The 18,566-nt window shown below is 38.0% G+C and overlaps 1 protein-coding gene across 2 annotated transcripts in view; it reads left to right on the forward strand.

The window, feature by feature from the left end:
• The window catches only part of EXOC6 (exocyst complex component 6), a 167,803-nt gene that overhangs the window by 11,358 nt on the left and 137,879 nt on the right, over positions 1-18,566 (forward strand). Inside the window, exons 2-5 of one of the 2 annotated variants that reach the window (XM_019555845.1) lie at positions 14,514-14,685; positions 15,967-16,014; positions 16,113-16,203; positions 17,226-17,271. In XM_019555845.1, coding sequence (XP_019411390.1) covers positions 14,554-14,685; positions 15,967-16,014; positions 16,113-16,203; positions 17,226-17,271 — 317 coding nt within the window. In that variant the 5' untranslated portion in view covers positions 14,514-14,553. Of the gene's footprint in view, positions 1-14,513; positions 14,686-15,966; positions 16,015-16,112; positions 16,204-17,225; positions 17,272-18,566 lie in introns of those variants that run through there. The other variant, XM_019555844.1, reaches the window with a different exon arrangement.

Below are 18,566 nucleotides of genomic sequence, written 5' to 3' on the forward strand. Positions count from 1 at the left end.
GTGAATGGGACCAGCCTCAGCTGGCCCTGCGTCACACAGCTCCCCGTGCTCCCACTCTAATCCCCAGCCACACGTGGTGGCAATATGTGGGGTCAGCCCCACTGAGCCGTGCATGATGAAGCTGGTGGTGCAGATCATGGGGCTCAGCAGGGAGAGGAGCAGAGCTGGCCCAGCTCCACAGTGCGGTGCTCCCTGCTGTTTCCCATGACCTGTGTATAGCAGTGTGTGGGGCCAGGCTGCCAGCTCCATCATGTGTGGCTCTCCCCAGAGGTGTGTGGCTCAGGTGGACTGCATGTGAGCTTCATGTGATGGAACTAGACAGACCCTGTGCCCAGGCTCTGTGCTTCTGCTGCCCCACCCTGGGTGGCTGCTGGCCCCAGGGCACTGGTGCAGGCCCTGTGCTTCTGCTCCTGGCATTTTCCCTGCTGCCACCCTTCCCATGCTGCTTCCCTACTTTCCCTCCATATTCTTACCTACCACTGCTGCTTCCCAGCTGCTGATGCCAATCCCCCCACCAATCCACCCTCTGCTGCTTCCGCCCCCCCGCCCTCCCCAACTCCAGGCCAGGCCGGGCTGGCTCCATGCCATGGCTTGTGGTCCTGGCTATGCAGCCAGGAACTGTGTAGTGCTGGCTGGCTCCAGCAGAATGCGGATCCTGGCTGCATGGCCATGACTGCACAGCACAGCGTGGAGCCAGCCCAGGTCAACCCAGCCCCCATGGAGTGGGGCAGTTGTTGGTGATCCTTCCCCACCCCCCTCTTCCTGTTCTTATCTGACTTTCCACTCTTGGATGGAGGGGAGGCAGGGGAACAGCCCCATGGTCATCAAGCCAGAAGACTCTGCTAGGCAGAAGCTTCCACTGGGGTATGGCAAGGCCAGGTGGGCCTTGCTGCTGCTGCCACTGGGCCCTGCCATCAGCTCCTCCTGCTGATGGCACCTTGTCAGCTTTGACAGGCAGCCACTGGCAGGTAATAATTTTCTAAATTTTAGAGGGGCCCCACAGGCCGGATAGAAGGGCACTTCACTTGATTTTTAAATCAAGTACTTAAGAGAGGGAGAGAGAGAGTGATGTTCTACTGTATTGGGGATTGAATGGAAGCTTTAACTTTTTATGCAGTGCATGGCTCTGAGGTTAGTTCATGAGATGCAGACTTTCTTGTGACTGCATGGATTGACAAACAGAATCTTTTTTAGTGGTTGCAGTATGATAGCTTTTCCTGTTTTGAGAACTGTTTTTAAGAAGATATGAGTATATATTTATAATAATATTTTTAGTGTTTTAAGTAATTTTTACTTTAGAGGGTCAGGGATTTTACAAGATTATCTAGTATGCACTCCTGCTTCTGAGAACTGGAGTTCCTGTAAAGTATTTTATTCCTTTAAGGGGTGAACAGATTTCTCTGCCACTCATGCTGTTTCTTAAGCAGGGAGGAGTATTGAAAACAAAGCTGAGCAAATTAAGGAAAATCAGTTAATGTAGGCTGTTAGTTTTCTTCCGGAACTCTTTCCCATAAAGGGAAACATCATTAGTTACCATTAGCTAGGTTTTTCAGCTAAAATAAAGAGGAGCTTCTTTACAACTCAGTCTCATTTTCTTTTGGTCCCTTGCCCTGGAAGATATGTATGTACATGGAGAAAATGCATGATACAGCATTACTTTATAGGAAGAATGACATGTGTGTATGTGGAACTTGTCAATACATCTTGTAAAGTGGACAAAAAACGCATTTAGTTTAAACAAGAATATTTTTAAAAAATTATGAAATGTGCCTATGAACAGTTTTCAGAGTTGAGTGTTTTTCTGGGTAAAGTCAGTGACAAGGATTCTTCTTTGTATCCATGGAAGTATTCACAGGGAATACAGCACACCTTGGTATTGTAATGTTTTATTACTCGGATTAAATACTATATCTGTAAATCTAATTATTTTGAAACAAAACTATATAATCCAAAACTACTATATTCCTTTTTCTCTTGGAGTTTCCTTCATTTCTAAAATAACACATTTACACGTATGTACTCCAGGCATGTCTAGTTGAAACAGTGATTGAAGCATTTTATTGACAACAGTGGGCCTTTGAATTACAAAATAAATGGTTCCATCTCAGTGATACTCAGACTGTGGCCCTTGAGCTTCAAGTGGCTCTTCAATATATCATCTGTGACTCTTGGCAGAAAACATTATCAGTTTGGGTTTTTTTTTTCCTTCATACACTAAATGTTTTTCTTGCAGTCGAGAGTAATGCAACACTTGTGCTCTCTATTTTTATCAAGTGTGGTATAAGTACAATACTTTCCTCTTTTGAACTGGACTGTTTGCCACAGCTTATCTGGAGTAGTGTATAATGTGGCTCTTTGGTTAACACTGACTGCACATGTGGCTCCTGAGCCAGTCAGAGCTAAATGTCACTGGCCTTTTCTGTACTCATATGCCTTGTGAAGTGGCTTTTAGATAAGAACAAGATGATCTGCCGATAGCTAATGAATGCTATCATTTTAGGGTTTTGTACACTGTATCCCAAATAAACAAGGTAAGAGGGTTTCAATAAATTGTAGCTTGTCACTAGGGTGGGCCTATATTTGCATGAGAGAGAAATCTGGATTGAACCGTTAAATACTATGTAGTACTCCAAACTTTTATTGTAGGCAAATCCAGTGTTCTTGATAGGGAATGTTACTTAGCTTCTATCTGTAGAAATAACTGGTGATGATAAAGGCATTGTTTTACCGACTTCCTTAATTTACTGTCTATGATGAATAGCAGTATCTTCCTAGCTACTATCATTATGTTCACAAATATATGCAAAACAGAGCTAAACTTTGGTTACATGTACCACTGAAGCCAATGGGGAACACTCTGTGAGCAGAATTTATTCTTCTATCTTTTATTATACATACATACAGCATAAAATTTAAAAAAATGCAATGCATGTTTTCAGTCTCATTTCATACATTAGTAAGTAGCACAAAAGCTTAGCAGGAAGAGACATCTCCTTGGTCAGCAGTGCAAAAACAGGAAGGAGGAAGTCTATTGCAAATCTGGGTTTACTGATTATCAGTTCATGTTTCACTACAGAGGATGTCCATTAACAGCCTTCAGCGTGATACATTGCTTATCCAGTATGAACAATGACTGTTGTAGTGTCACTACTACAGAATATTGACCCTGGTTATAGGAAGTAATGTTAACTAACAAACTGTACTCAGGCCTTTCCTGCTCATAGAAACCGGATACTATTAGTGAGAACAATTCACAGAAATTGCACATACAGGAAAACAAGGCAAGTAAAGTATAACAGCTAAACTAAGATTAATAAAATCTTTTTTTGTGATTTGCCCTTAGCTTTAGTTGCGCATTGTTCTGGCATGTAATGTAATATTTTAAATAGAACAGTGACAAGTATTTATAAAAAGGGATGGCAGAATCGCGCCTCTTGGTGGTAGTTGGCATAGAAAATCTGCTTAGGTATTAAGAAATCTGCTTATTAAAATAACTTGTTGAATTACAGGAAACACCTGGACATTATTTTATAAAGAATTTTAAGGGTGTTTGCAGTAAACTACATAAAAGTACTACATGGAAAAAAGGCTTACAAAGTTTGCAGTTAGTGTAAACACAAAATATCTTTGTATATTGTAGAACAAAGGAAATTGCGACAGTGTTTCCTGTGAAATGGCTGCTTAAATTTAAAGTACAGTGTATAATCGCATTATGGTTGAGACAGCATTTCCAGTCTCAGGTTCCAATCCTATATTGCGACCTGTGTTGTCAAATACTCTGCTTGTAGATACTCACTGATGTCACAATACATATTAGCACCCTAGATACTTTTTATTTTATTGCTTACTTGGTCTGAAACTTCTGTTTTTTCTCAAATGAGAAAATGCCTGTGTGCACATGAGATTTATATAAATCCTTTTGGCTTCTGTTTGTGATCTGAACATGAGAATGTAGAGAAAGCTTCCATAGTTTCTCTGTAAAATTGCTTAAAACTAGAAGTTACTGATCCTAGAGAAATACTGTACTGAAAATTCACAGTGTATTACATTTTTTATTTTAAAGTTTTACTTTGAAAAAGACTGGCCGAAGATGAAATTGTGGGGTTCCTTTTTGTATCTTGATTGCCTTATTAAAAACAATCAGTTTACAAGTGAAAAATAGGTTTTCCCCTACTTTGCTATAAATCAAGGCAGGAGCTTTCCAGTTCTCCCTCACCTGAATAAGGAACCTCTTGCCATCCAAATTATGTTCTCTGCTGTAATTTAAATCTGGGCTGGGGTGGATAGGTAGGTGATGGGGGCCCTGATCTGGGCCGGGGGGGAGGGGCTTGTGGGGCCCCATTCCAGGGGGGAGGAGGGCTAATAGATCCTGATCCTCAAGCCTATACTGCCATTAAGAGCCAGCAAGCAGGGCCGGCATGTAGCAAATGTGCAGCTGCTAGCCATACCACTGATTGGCATCCCTCCAGGGGCAGGTCAGTGCAGTGTATGTTGCAGAGGGTATTAACCCATCACGTGTGACTGCCCACAGCACATACTAATTTTAACACAGCCTAAAACTCCTTAGAGTTAGTGTTTGCTAATAATCATGTAACAACACCCTTAGCAGCTGTTAGATTCACTCTGCTTCTGGAGGCTGCTGCCCTGAAAATACTGGTTTGTGATATCCTCAGAGCAGCACCAGCACCTTGTCTCAAGCTGAGAATGGAAGAAATAGCCCTGCAAGTTAGGGAATGCAGTCTGAAAAAAAAGGCCGAGATAGAACTAATGATTAACTATTATTGGTCAGAGTGAGGGTTGGGGACAGAAGGCTAGGCAGATCCCACGGGAGTTGTAAATTTACTGGCAAAACTGAGTTTCGGTGAGTACCATTAGTCAACCAGCCGTAGTTGATGTTTTGGTTCTCTCTTCCATGCTTTGTATCCCAAATCCCATTAGAGCTAAACTGTCTCACATTTTCCAAAGTTCCATCTGTTCTTATGACCTAACTTTGTTTTTCCTATCCTACTGTTGTTAGATTATTTGATATCTGGGAAGGAAGCAGGTCAGTCCAGAAAACTGTAATAACGTAGGCTCCTAAAGATATATCTCCTTGTGAATGTGAGGTATAATAAAAAATCAAATCAATTGCCCATTTAAAAATCTTAAATAAATGGGTAGACTTAAAAAAAAAAATCCTTAAGGGGTTGGAGATGATTGTACTGCTTTTGTGTCAGTTTGTACCCAAAAGCTTGTCTAACCTCTCTTCCAGTTATAGTGTTGGTTCAGTAAAAGATACCAGTGTCACAAAACCCCCTTTCCTCTCATACATGTCCTGGGGAGTTACAGCTACATCAGCACACTGTTCACTTCTTTGGCACTTGTTCTTTCAGACCTTTTCTGCCTGCAGTCAGAACACCCGAGCAGTTTCCTCTGTAGAATGGTTGGAAACTTCAGTCTCTTTCTATTCCTGCTAGAAGGTACTTACTAAAGTTAAATTACAGAGGTATCAGAGGTAGAAATTTTGTTGTTTAGTCTGTTTACTGTTCTCCCAATAGATGTTTTGGCATTCCTCCTTTGTTTCAGTACACTGGCCAGTAGTTACTTCTCTATCCTTCCCTAAATATTTCCTTATCATACTGAATTGATTTCCAGGGTCTCTTAAATATCATGACTGATCCATTCTCCTTGGCCTGACTTCTAACCTTTTTTCACTTCAATAAAGTACTAATCCTTTCTCTCACACTTGTCATTCTTTCTGACATTTGGTCATTTAAAATCTTGCATGCCCTGCTGGAGCCACAGATGATATTTGTATGATGCATTGTAACCTAAATTACTACTTGTGACTATCCTATAATCAACTGTCAAATGATGTATGCTATTGTATATTGGTTGTCCTTAATCTTTACTGGTCCTGAGGTACCAGTATTGACCAAATAATTTGTTACCGCCAACAACAAACTATACCTTCTCTGTCAACCTGAAGAATATGTTATCTGGGTGCCCAAGAGGCCATAAGGGTGCCCTCTTGTGTTTACTAACACACGCTAGAAATATGTTGAGTTAATAGGGATGATATTTTTCTCTTTTTGCAGTGTGTTAATTTTTCAAAGTCAACAAGTTGGTCTGTTTTAATAATATTTTTTAAAATATAGGTAAGGAAGTTTTGTGCTTGAAAGTAAAAATAAAAATTAGCACTGAGGAGTAACTGACTACTTTGGCACAAAAAATCAAATACTGTGAACTAATGTCTTCTGCGTTTATCAGTATAGATCTAGCTGGAAGAGTTTCTACTAGGTCTGTGCGCCACAGACCCTTTGAGTTACAATTTTTTGAGTTACAATATTTTCAGAGGCAAAGCTTGTTTTTGGTGATATCTTTTATTGGACTAATTGTATAGTTGGGGGAGATTCATTTGGTCCAATAGAAGATATCATCAAAAAACTTTTGCCTCATACATTTCCTGGTCCATCCCAGCTACACCCTACTATCTTCATAGAACTATTTCAAGTAGGTGAGTAATTCATCTTTTCCTTAAATAAATTGAGATGACTTTTTAGAGGCGAATGTAGAACGTGACTTTCCTGTTGATTTTGGATTCTGCAGCATTGTTTCCTTTAATTAGGTTTATAGTATAGTGCTTACCTCGCACATGAAAGGTCCCTGAATTGAAACTAAGCAAGAACAGCCCTGCTCTGAGACCTCGTGGTACAATGGCAATGTATCTGATAACGGAATATAATGTTGTGTGTTCATATCGTGTTGGGTTCAAGTTCTCTTTCTCTTGCCTAGCAAGATTGTGGCCTTTCTTCTTTAAAAGTCTTCAGGAGGAGGCATCTGTCACTGATGGTTTATGAACATGATATCCTGCTTTTGGACAGGGGAAGGATTAGATGATCCCTAAAGTCCCTTTCAGCCTTATGGTTCTAATATATATGTAATGTATATGGAAAATGTGTAAATTATGCATTGTTTACATTATATTTATAGTTTTGAGGTTAAATCACTAAGCTTTACTAAGATGATCACAGTTATTATTATAACCATGTAACCAAGCGATTAGGGCTAGGGACAGAAATTTCACATAAATCAGTATAAGTAACCAGAAATGAGTTCAAAACTGTAACGCAACAGAAGTTCAGCTTACACAAACTTCTTTCAAAATGGCTGAAACGGATTGAAGATAACTTGGATGAACGTAGTATCAGACTTAACTGATTTATTAAACTTCTGTCCCAGATCCCTTCCAAATTCAAGTTAACTTTCAGTCCCCCAGATAATAGGGAGATTAGGGGCAGGGAGTTAATTAGGGTCTGCAGTTTGTGCGTTGAGTTGTTTCGGAACATTGTTAACAATTTCACTACTGATTATTTTTGCAGAAAGAGTAAGTTAATATAATTGTTTAGCATTGGTCAGTATAGCGGCGAATATTACGGAAGTGTTGCATGTGTTGTTGTCTGGTTATTGATTCAAAATTCATTCCTCATTTTATTTTCTCGCAGTTGCAGGCATCTTTGCAGTAGCCAAGCTTCAGCTGTCTGCTGGGTCCCAGATAGTGAAATGAGTTTTAATTCTTTCTTGTGTGTAACGCTCCAGCTGCTAGCACTTCTGAACTTTCTGCAATATATATTTTCAGAACAAATATGTGGCATGTTCAGAATACATAATTTGTAGGCAGTGTAAAATCTATGGGTAGAAAAAAGAATAAGAGAATTTGGGAGAGGAGGCAGTTCTCCCTAGGTGCATAGTTCCTGCTATGTCATTTTAGTCTAATGCTTAGGAAATTACACCTTGTAAGCAGGCCTGATGAAGAGTACTTTGTGCATGAAATCTTGTCCAACATCTCTCCCAATTGTAGTGTTGGGCCAGTAAAAGATATCACAAGAAACTAGGGTTGGTTATTTGACCTGTCAAATAAAGTTTGGTCAATTGACTGGTCAGATATTGATAAAAAATTGTAAAAAGCTGCCAATAGGTCCAAGTAATACACAGAAAAAGCGCCAATTTTTCCATTAAGAAATTTGTCAGAAAATTTTAAAAAAATCTTATTTCTGTCAAGGAAATTACAAAAAAATCTCTCTTTTTTTGGTAAAATTGCTATAATCTTTGACTAGTCAAAAATATGCACTTAGTTGACCAATCGTTTAACATTATTTGACCAAGTAGTTGACCGGCTTTTTGACCCTACAAAAAACCCTCTTGTCTCTTGCGTATTTCCTGGACTATTGTGGCTACAATAACTCTCCAGCCCTGCTACAACCTTGGAAATAATTACAATAATGATTCAGTGGGAATAACAAATCTGGCATTAAACAGAAGCGATTTAATTGATTTAAAAAATAGGAGAAAAGGAAAACTGATATGTATTTAATATCAGGTTGAAAGTGAAGTATTTAATGCTAGTCTTAAAGTAATGCATACAACTTTGTTGGGTAAGAAAAACAGCTGTGAATCCAATCTCTGATTGGACTATCCTAGTTAATAACAAGTAGAATTACTATGTGGACTAATTTTTCATATTTTTTTGTATATTTAGAATTTTAGAGTCTTAAATTAATTTCTTCTGAACTTTGGGGTGATTATAAGCTTTATTTAAGAAGTTCTGTAACAGTTTCATTCTATCACCACAATCTGAAGAAGAATTAATTTATTATCATTTCCACAAGGTGGAGCTCTATGTACGTAATAAGTTGCTCTGTAATGATCACATTTTATTATGTATCATTTTATAATGTAACCTTTTTATTATGCTTTGAAACTTAAGCATAGTTTCTCAACTAAAGTTTTAGTTTATGTATGGCACTTTGTTAAAGGCCTTCAAAGTTAATGGCCTTCAAATGCATGATGCAGTGCAGAACATGGTAAACCCAATACCATTACTCAAAGATAGGTTGATCTTGTGGTTGAGGTGCACAGAGACCTTTGAGATTTTGGTTTTTTTGTTTTTCTTATTCTACCACTGACCTCCTTGGGCATGTCCACATGAGTGCACATGTGCGTTTTGTGGCGCCTCGAAGTCGGTTGTGGCATTGTAAACTGCACGCAGCACATGTGCACCCATTTGCCACAGTGCAAACTAGTTGCGTGACTCTGGAAAGTCAGGCTCTGTTTCTGGCAGTGCACATTGCTGCTGTGTGCACCGCACGTGCCACTTATTTTTTTTTAACAGTGGTTTTTTTTTTTGACACTGGGAAATCTTGGTGTAAAGAAAAAAACACGTTGCTAAAAAAAGTGGTGCAGCACACATGGTGGCAACATGTGCTGTCAGAAACAGCCTAGCTGTCCAGAGTCATGCTCAGGCTGGTGGCCAGGCTCTGAGTGGCTGGCTCAGCACTACTGCTGCCCTGGGAGGCCCCCAGAGCCCCAAGTAAGACTGCTGGGGCCAGTACAGCACTGAGAGGCCCTCAGCCTTCCCTACCCCACCTGGGTCAATTTGCTGCACACTGGAACTTGTGTGCAGGGGCATGCCCTGGGACAAAAATTACAGGTACAAATATTTGCCACTGTTGTTTGTGCCACGAGAAACGTGCACCCCTGCACTTGCATGCTTGTCTGGATGTGTCCCTTGTGACTATGGTCAAGTCTTCTAATATTTCTGTGTTTCAGTTTCCCCTTTGCAAAATAATAATATTTTGTAACTTCCCAGGGGTTTGGTGATACTATCCTCACTATGCTTCTGTGAATTAAGGAACTATTACTCAGCAACACATAAGAAATGCTGATATGTGAAGGTGGTAAGCACCACAGAAAAGCCAGTACACAGAAATAAACGGGGTTCATGTAATGTTGCATGAGACATTGCACCAGTTTACACCAAGCTATGTACTTGCAAGAATTTTGTGATTCATGATTGTTTGTCTAGAATTGTTTGATAACATTTTTGATATATATCCAAGCTCTCAGTTCCAAACCATGTTCCTTTTTTATGTATCTAAGTAACATATACCTACTAGCTGGAGTTTCTTGTCCCTCTATATCATTTTTTCGAAGTCCTTTTCTTGTACTAGTCCTGATCTACTTGTGATAATTTCTCTTAAAAATTATTATTCTTGAGTTGTGTGGTTTGGCAACAGTGGACTGAAGCCTTTATGTTCTCCTTTCTACGTTGTATATAGAATTATTAGTACAATACAAGTTTTACTCCACTGTCTCTTCTACCATGGCCTAGAAGTTTTCTAGCAGCACTGCAAATACAGGATAGTTCGTTTTTTGGATCCTGATACACTTATTTCCAAAAAAAATGAATGTTACTTCTCTTCAATGAATTATATGGATTAATGGGTTTTTCTGTGCTGTTTAAACTTACTAGGCAGGGTGACCTGTTGCTGACTTCTGAGATTCTTTTTCTGTCCATCCAACTTTAGTTAATATTTTGTTTCAGCTCCAGGCAGAGCAGTTCAGTTAAACAGATAAGCAGGGAATACTACAGGATGGCTATGCCCAAATTTCATTAGCAACATAACCAGGCTTTTGCAGTAGTGTTGCCCCTCTCGCTTTTCTTTGAGAGCAGCTGCAGGGGAGCCAAACTTGGAGGTCCTTTGCACACATAACTTGGAGTCAAAGGAAGGAGCAACAGATTAGACTACTTCAGCTCTTTTTTGCTTTGGCCTTAACATGGTGAGTCTAGTCTGTCCTAAAGAAGGTGAGGTGTCCACAGATAGGAACAAAGAATTGGAAGCCCCCCCCGGGACACTGAGTCTGGTCTTCAGCATTCACAGGCAATCATTTACCCAAGGTATTCCAAAAATTGCTATTTCTAATCCTCACACATAGCTACAAGATATAGTAATTCAGCACCAAGAATAACTCGGTAACATGCCATAAGTAAGAGTGTGGGAGACATTGTCACTGTTCTGCCATGGAAATGACAGGGAAGTAATTGGTTAATATGTGTTCAGAAGATCCTAGGGACCATGCCAACACTACTGCGGATAAGTACCCACCTCTCTCCTCAGGAAAAATTCCTTTCTGTCCCTAACTTTGGTGATTGGTATGATCCTGAGCAGAAGAGCAAGACTCTTTAGCCAAGAACTTCTGAGTGCTGTAAGTATAGCAGGAACATCAGTGCACCCCAGTCAAAAACCTCCAGTGTTAGGTGTGGCTCATGTCCCAGTTCTTCAGAGAAAGCTAACCCTCTTTCCACCAGATGTCCATAGTGTTCATGAGGGGGACAAAAGCTTTGAAATTTGGTCTTAGAAGACGCCTTCTATTTGACAAGAGAGGCCCATTTTAGTGACCTTTGTCTCCTCAGCTTTCTCATTCCTTCTCCCAGGAATGAGACACTTCAAAATGAGCTCCCTTTGCTTCTGCTGTACAGGTTTCAGGATATCAGCGTCTTTCCTCAAAGAGACAGAGGAGTGCTGGGATACTAGGTCCATTCTAGTAATCTGCAGCACTTGTTGTTCTAGGTCAGGTAGTTTGTAAGGTTTTCCATGGTGCTCTGAAGGAGAAGAAACATGGTTCTTAGTACTCTGATTTTTATTTCCTTAAGTGAGTAGCAGAGCCGAAGGAGTTCTTCTCATTTCTCCAGTTGCCATTTCCCCTCCCTGCCTTAGTCAGTAAGAAATATTTTTGGGGAAGATTTCCAGGGACAGGCCTCTTCCATTCTTCATACAAGGCTGCTCATTACCTTTTTTATTTCCCTGAATTTAGCTGCTTCTCTCACCTGAAAATCCCAAATGTAAGTCAGGGTCAAAAGGATAAACTCCAGAAAGTCAAAGCTTTCCTCAAAAAAGCCTCTCTCTCTTTTCTATCAGAAGATCCAGGCTCATTGGACCCTTCAGTTCCAGGTTTATTAAACAAATTCAATCCTAGATTCAATCCTAGATCTTAAAGACCTCACAGGTCTTCAGTTCCTACAGAGGATAGTCAGGGGGAAGACTTACAGGAGGATGCAAAGTCATATGTCCCTGAAGAGGTTTGGGAAGATGGGACTTTTTCTCTCGCTAGGAGTTTGGTTATCTGGAGGGTTAAAGACTTTTTTCCATGATTCTTGAATTTAAGAGGTGATAGCCAATGTTGGCTTTGATTGATTTGGTTCTACTCAGTCTGAAAAAAAACTTCGATTTGTTCAAGCCAGACATTTCCTTCTGGGATTCTAAGGATAAATAATTAAAGTAAACTCTAAGAAAACAATGTGAGTTGGTCTCAGTAGGTCTCTCCATGTTTCCTGTGTTTCTCAGTTTCCCGTCTTTGGACATAAACTGTTAAAAAAAAAAAAAAAAAGAAAGGCAGACAGTAAGAATTGGAAAGGACATTTTGCATGAATGAAATCCACAGCAATGCAAGGTGCTCATTCAAGGTGCTTTGTACCCTGTAAGCCAGGGGCAGGCAATTATTTTGGGCAGAGGGCTGCTTACTAAGTTTTGTCAAGCCATCGAGGGCCACATGACAGGCAGCCTAAGGCAGATTAATATTAATTTTCTAAATTTTTTAGGGGCCCCACGGGCTGGATAGAATGGCCTGGTGGGCCGCATCTGGCCCTCGGGCCGCATTTTGCCCACCCCTGCTGTAAGCAATGTGTTAAGGAATTAAGCAGCATGGGAATTCTTGAACGGGGTGGATTTCAGTCATGCAAAATACCATTTGATTCTTTTTAAAAGTCAAATAATTATAAATAAAATAAGTTACTAAAATCATGTTATATCATATAGGAGGACTTTCCCTGGGTAGTTTCTATGTTGAAAATTATTTTATAGAACAGAATGGCATAATTGATTATGGAATAGGAAGGAAAGTAAAATTAACAGGTAAGGAATTTTTTCACATTTGTATGCAGTACAGTATTACTGTTTTCCATTAGTTTGTTTTTATTTTTCTTACTAAGTTGAGAAAAGAACGTAAACATTGCGGGCAAAATGGAAGCAGGATTGCTGGGAAGGTAATGTGTCAAATGTTCCTCTCATCACCTCTGTGATGACAGATTTTTTCCCCCTGTAGCTATCAGTAAAATGGATGCTAGTTTTTATCTTATGAATAAAATTCTCAAAATCTGAATGTGTGATCTCTTGTGCTCTCATTCTTTCACATTTTCTTACTCTCTCTAGCACTCCACTACTAAAACCTATGTCCACATTGCAGCATTTTGGTGTTTTTCTTAAAGAACTTGTCAGGTGATTGCATAAGTATCTCTAATTTACCCTCATAACTGCAAGCTTTTCTCTGCAAGGCAAGTTAAGACTCAGAAACTGAAAGGAAGCTTGAAATAGCATTTCTAAATCTCATAAATGTAAAGCCAATTTCATGATTTTAGAAATTAGTTTCCTGATTTTGAAGTTTTAGGCTGGCTGCCTGAACTCCTTTTGTCAGTATTGAAATGCTACTTGAAAATCGTCTTTTGTCTGCCATTCTGACCATGTCAAATCACTTTTCAGATCTCTTCACTGTTTTTTCTTTCCTGTCTGATGAGATAAATAAGAACCCTGTGCTTTTGCTCCTTGTTCAGCTGCTCATGATTCCTCTTTTTTTTCTCTCTGCTAAAGCTTAAAGCTGAGCCACGTACTGTCTCCCTTGTGCACCTTTGTGCCTGTGCATTCTTTTATGTGACCACTTATTCCTGAGCCAGTCCAACATGTTCTGCTCTCAGTTCTTCCCCAATCTGCCTTAAAACATGTTGGCTACATGACATAAATCAATAAACAGTTAATGGCACAAACCACCAAACCAACCCACTCCTTCAAGACCTAGGGGGAAAAAGACTCCAGATATCAGATTAATTTGAATTTATTTAAACAAAAAATAGACCTAACAAACTACATTCTTAGCTTTACTTTTTCTTAAATCTCTGTTCCACATCCGTGATTGTATGTCAATAGTTATATATTAAGAGGTTCAGGGACAGAGGCCTTGACCCTTGAAAATCAGACCACCTTAATATGTGTAAATACAGATATTGGTGGCAGCTTCAGGCATCTGTTCAGATTTTGGTCTTAGTGTTTCTTGCAGATTTATAATTCCTTTGATACAACATTAATTCTCATAAATTCAATTCGGTCACTGTTAACTGTATGCCACTAGATGGCTGACTGCTGTAGGGCATTTTCTTAACTGTTTGGCTAGAGGCATGCAAAATTTATTTAACTGGACAACTCTGCTCTTAGGAATACTAAAAAAAAAAAAAAGTAAATTTACATCTTTACACTTCTTACTATTTAAGAAACAGTGGAATTTGAAGGAAAAGGGATCCATGCTATTTGAGGTAGTCAGAGAAACTGATTCTTTTGTACCTATTTTTGAGCATTAGGGCATAAGTAACAAACCAGTGGGGCTCAGGTCAACCATGTTGTAAATGGTTAAGCACCTGGATTAATGCTAACAAGGGCTGGGTTCAGTCCTCAGTTTTGGTCTTCGTTTTTCCTTTGATGATAAATTTCCCGTGATGTGGATAATTTCATTGGAAGGTTTCACACATGATGTCATTGTGATATATTTGAATTTAAATTTTGAAAATCTAAATGGTTCAGTAAAGATCACTGCACATAATATATTTTTGAGGAAAAAATATTTTTTTTCTTGTCATTTATATTTAACAGGTCTGTTTATGATGACCAGCCAAATGCACACCAAAGGTTTATGGAAAAACTGGATGCCTGTATACGTAATCATGATAGGGAGATTGAAAAGATGTGCAATTTTCACCATCAAGGATTTGTGGATGCTATTACAGAACTACTTAAAGTAAGGGCTGATGCAGAAAAATTAAAGGTAAGAAAGTAGAGTTCTGTGTATCCTTGTTATTGATTATTAAAAGAAATAACTTGTCTTCCTTTTTTAGAGGATAAAACTTGCATGAGTAACTTAAATATCCTGATGCTCAAAGCTAAATTAAAAAAAAAATTACTTTGTATAGGTGTTCAGGTTGTCTGCTGCTGTAATCCATTTGCCAAATTGACTTCTTAGGTTTAATTATCTGATTTATTCATTAATATATTTTAAAAAATGTTGCCAAAAACTAGTTTGCATTTTAAAAGTCATCGTCAGAATCAGGAAACTAAAACATGGTAAAATTGTGGCAAGAGCAATATTTTTTATATTGAGTCCTTTTTTTGTATCATATGCATCAAGACATTTTAAATTCAAAATAAAAAATTAAAACTAAATCTTGAATATTTTTAAGGGACTGCAGTTGTGTTTTATAAAAAAATTATCTGCTCTCCAAATGAGAATGGTGGTGGTATCTCATTAGAAATGAGAACTAAGATTTACTCAAAAGTCAGAGTGCAGAATGGTGAATTGTGAGACCCGTCCCTTTTAGCTCTCTTTACACTTTTGAGAGCAAAATATGCACACCAGACAGAATGAGCATAGTTCACCAGAGGTTATGATTAGAAGAGCATTATATAAAGGATATTCAGATAACAAGAGACCAAATACAGCGTCAATGAGGTCATTGAGCATCTTTGTTCAGAAATTAATGAGATTTTTAATAAACTAGAATGTGCTTCCTTATTATGATGACCTAATGAGTCACTTAATATGTGGGAAAATCTGAGGTCGAGCTTTGCCTGCACCTGCAGCATTAAAATGTTGCTGTGGTTTGGAGATTTCCACGTTTGATGTTAATCAACCACCCAGTGTTTGCATTCAGTAAAGTATGAATGTTTAATTACCATAAAATGCAATCGCCATTTCTTACAGACAATGAATGGCACATAGAGCTCATTGAGGTTATCAAAAAGGGACCAGTGGTCAATTGGGTCAGTGATTTGAATTGTTTGACAGACCTACAGAAACAAGTAAAGTTCAAAAATCCTAAGTAAATTTGAGAAGTTTGCCACAGAATCTGTTAGAAAGAACTGTCATAAGTAATTGAAGTTAACAAAAGCCCTTTGCGATCAAAAGTTCAAGTTCAAGCTGTAGAGTTAATTTGAATTTGCATGTCTTTGTTCTAAGTTTCTCATGAAGCATGATCTGATTACAAGGGTGAGCAGTTACATCAGGGCAGTATATGCATATTTGTCTAACAAAGGTGAAATTATTTTTAAGGTTCAAGTTACTGATACCAACCGAAGGCTTCAAGATGCTGGGAAAGAGGTGAGAAAATGGTGCTTCCTATAGACATAATTAATATTTGTAGCAAGTTAAATTTTGTTGCATAATTTAATCGTGATTTTAAAAAATATATATCTAAGGTGATAGCCCAGACTGAGGAAATCATCCGATGCAGGGTTCAGCAGCAGAATATTACTACAGTAGTGGAAAAACTGCAGTTATGTCTTCCAGGTAAGTTGTAAATGTATGGAATAGTGACATGTGCTTAAATACAATAGTAACAGAAAAAGGGGTAAGTTAGTGTAGGCAAAGCAGGGGAAAAAGGATTAATTCATATTTTGTAACATTCTGTGATGTATGATCACTAGGATCCTTAAAGGATGTACAAATTTGAATATCTTGTTGGGATGTTTATTTCATAATAATTGTAATAGGATAATTATACAGCGTTGTTTGCAAGCAAATAATGAGAAGACAGTATAAAAATATAAGCAATCTGTAACTTGATATTTTAAATTACATACCTACTTTTAAATCACTGAAGTTGTTGTTTACTAATTATTTTTCTGTTGTTAAAAGGAGAACATTACTTACAGTGGTGTCTTTTATCTCTGAATACCATAATTTTAAGCTATTATACCTAGGTAGCCACTATAATAAGTAGATGTATTTTTCTGTATAGGTTAGAGCACACATGTTATATAGGTTAGAGCACATAGCATTTCATAGTGTACATCTGTAAGGATTGGTGCCTCTCTATGACACTGACAGATAGATTTGAACCTTTTTCTTCCTAGTGGGTAATTTTCCTGTTGTGAGTTGTGATTGTTACAGTAGATGGTACTATTGCCTTTTAACAGGAATGTTTCAGAGACTGACAATAGACTGAAAGTCTCAAAGCTTCTTATGGAGTGTTTGAGATAATTGTAAATAGAAGTTTAAACAAAAGGTAATGCATATGTAATGAGAGAGATTTGTGCCTACTAGTCTAAATTTCTTTACTACTTAAATACTTTTAACAAAATGTTGTTTTTTTCCTAACCAGCCTTCTGGAACTGTTTATTTTTTGCTACTTATAGCTGTTTTCAAATTGTAATATAATACTGAGAAAATAATATTTGAATTTAGCAAGTCTTTTTCAATATAAATGAACATAAGTATATACTTTTCATTTTCAATTGCATATTTTTCTTTGTATTCATTATTTAACATACAATAAAATCCATGTAAGTTAATATGTTTATTTCATACAGTACTGGAAATGTACAGCAAACTTAAAGAACAGATGAAAGTAAAAAGGTGAGTTAATTTTCTTTGTGTAACAGAAACATATTTTTAAAGAAGTACGTGCATTTACTTGTTTTTACTTTTATGTCAATAATCATAAAAGTTTGAACAGTTAGGAGATATCCCAAATAGTGTAATCTAGTACTTAATATTGTCTTTTCATTGATACTTGTCTTTTTTTAAGTATGCCATTGAAAATGAATAGATGCTGCATGAAAATTAAAGCAATCTTTGGAATTTAATGATTGCCACAAGAAAGTAACCTTACGTACTTATGAATTGGGATGGCAATGATTGTTGGATGTAGAATGTATTTAATTTTTTATTACTCTACAACAATTTAAGAAGCAAGAAACAATAAGGTCCTAGGGGAGTTCAATAGAAATGGCAAAATAATGGCCTTTTCAGAGTTCAGTACCCAGTTAAGCTCTCTTGATGCATTTAAAACAATATATGATCTAAGGAGGAAAAAAACATTGACTTTTCTGTTTATCCTCCTTCTGTCATATAGGGGATCAATATATGCTATTCATCTTTTATTGTATCTGAGGTATTATTGTAATATGTAAATATTTTCTTTAACTCTGTGAATGGAAACTAGAGGTATAAAAAACTCCAGACTTCATCAGTTTGATTTTGCCTTTCTGTGTAGTGCGGGGCATGGCCCTCTACCTAGGATCTCTTGAGCATGTATTAACAAGATTTCATAAAAGCAGGATGTTGACTGTCATGACAGGAGAGGAAACGTTACATGTTGCAAATCAAGAATTGTATTACAGAGGAGTCAGCCTGTAGACATCATCCCTGGAGGAGGATTTAAGAGGATGCCTCTCCACCAGTCATAGTAGACTCACATCTGCATTAAAATAACATAGAACACCAGAGAATTCAAACTCGGTTCCAGGCTGTTCTTTGGCTTCTCTCTTCTGTGGGGCAAGGACCTCTCACATTACATATGCTGTAGTTACATCCTTGGTTGTGGTTTTAGTTTTCCTGTGGAGGCACATAGAGGACAGGGACCACGTGGAAGTTGCAGTTGATTCTAGTGTTAACTTGCTTGTGGCTTGCTAGAGAACAATAGTTGTACCCTAGCCACTTTCTCCTAAATACAGTTGTATTATTGCAGGAGCTTCCAGAATACCAGTATGGTACATAAGGAAGGTCTGAGAAACTGACTTTCCAGCAGTTTGCTTTTTTTTTTTTTTTTTTAACTATATAAATATAAAAAATCTTAAGACTGGTTTTCCTGGGCTTTGGCTGGGAGCGCTTAGAAGTGTTAAAGATATGCATTGTCATGCATTATCATC

This window comes from Crocodylus porosus, unplaced genomic scaffold (genome assembly GCF_001723895.1).
Source record: "Crocodylus porosus isolate Cpor-Errol unplaced genomic scaffold, CroPor_comp1, whole genome shotgun sequence".
Classification (NCBI taxonomy): domain Eukaryota; kingdom Metazoa; phylum Chordata; order Crocodylia; family Crocodylidae; genus Crocodylus; species Crocodylus porosus.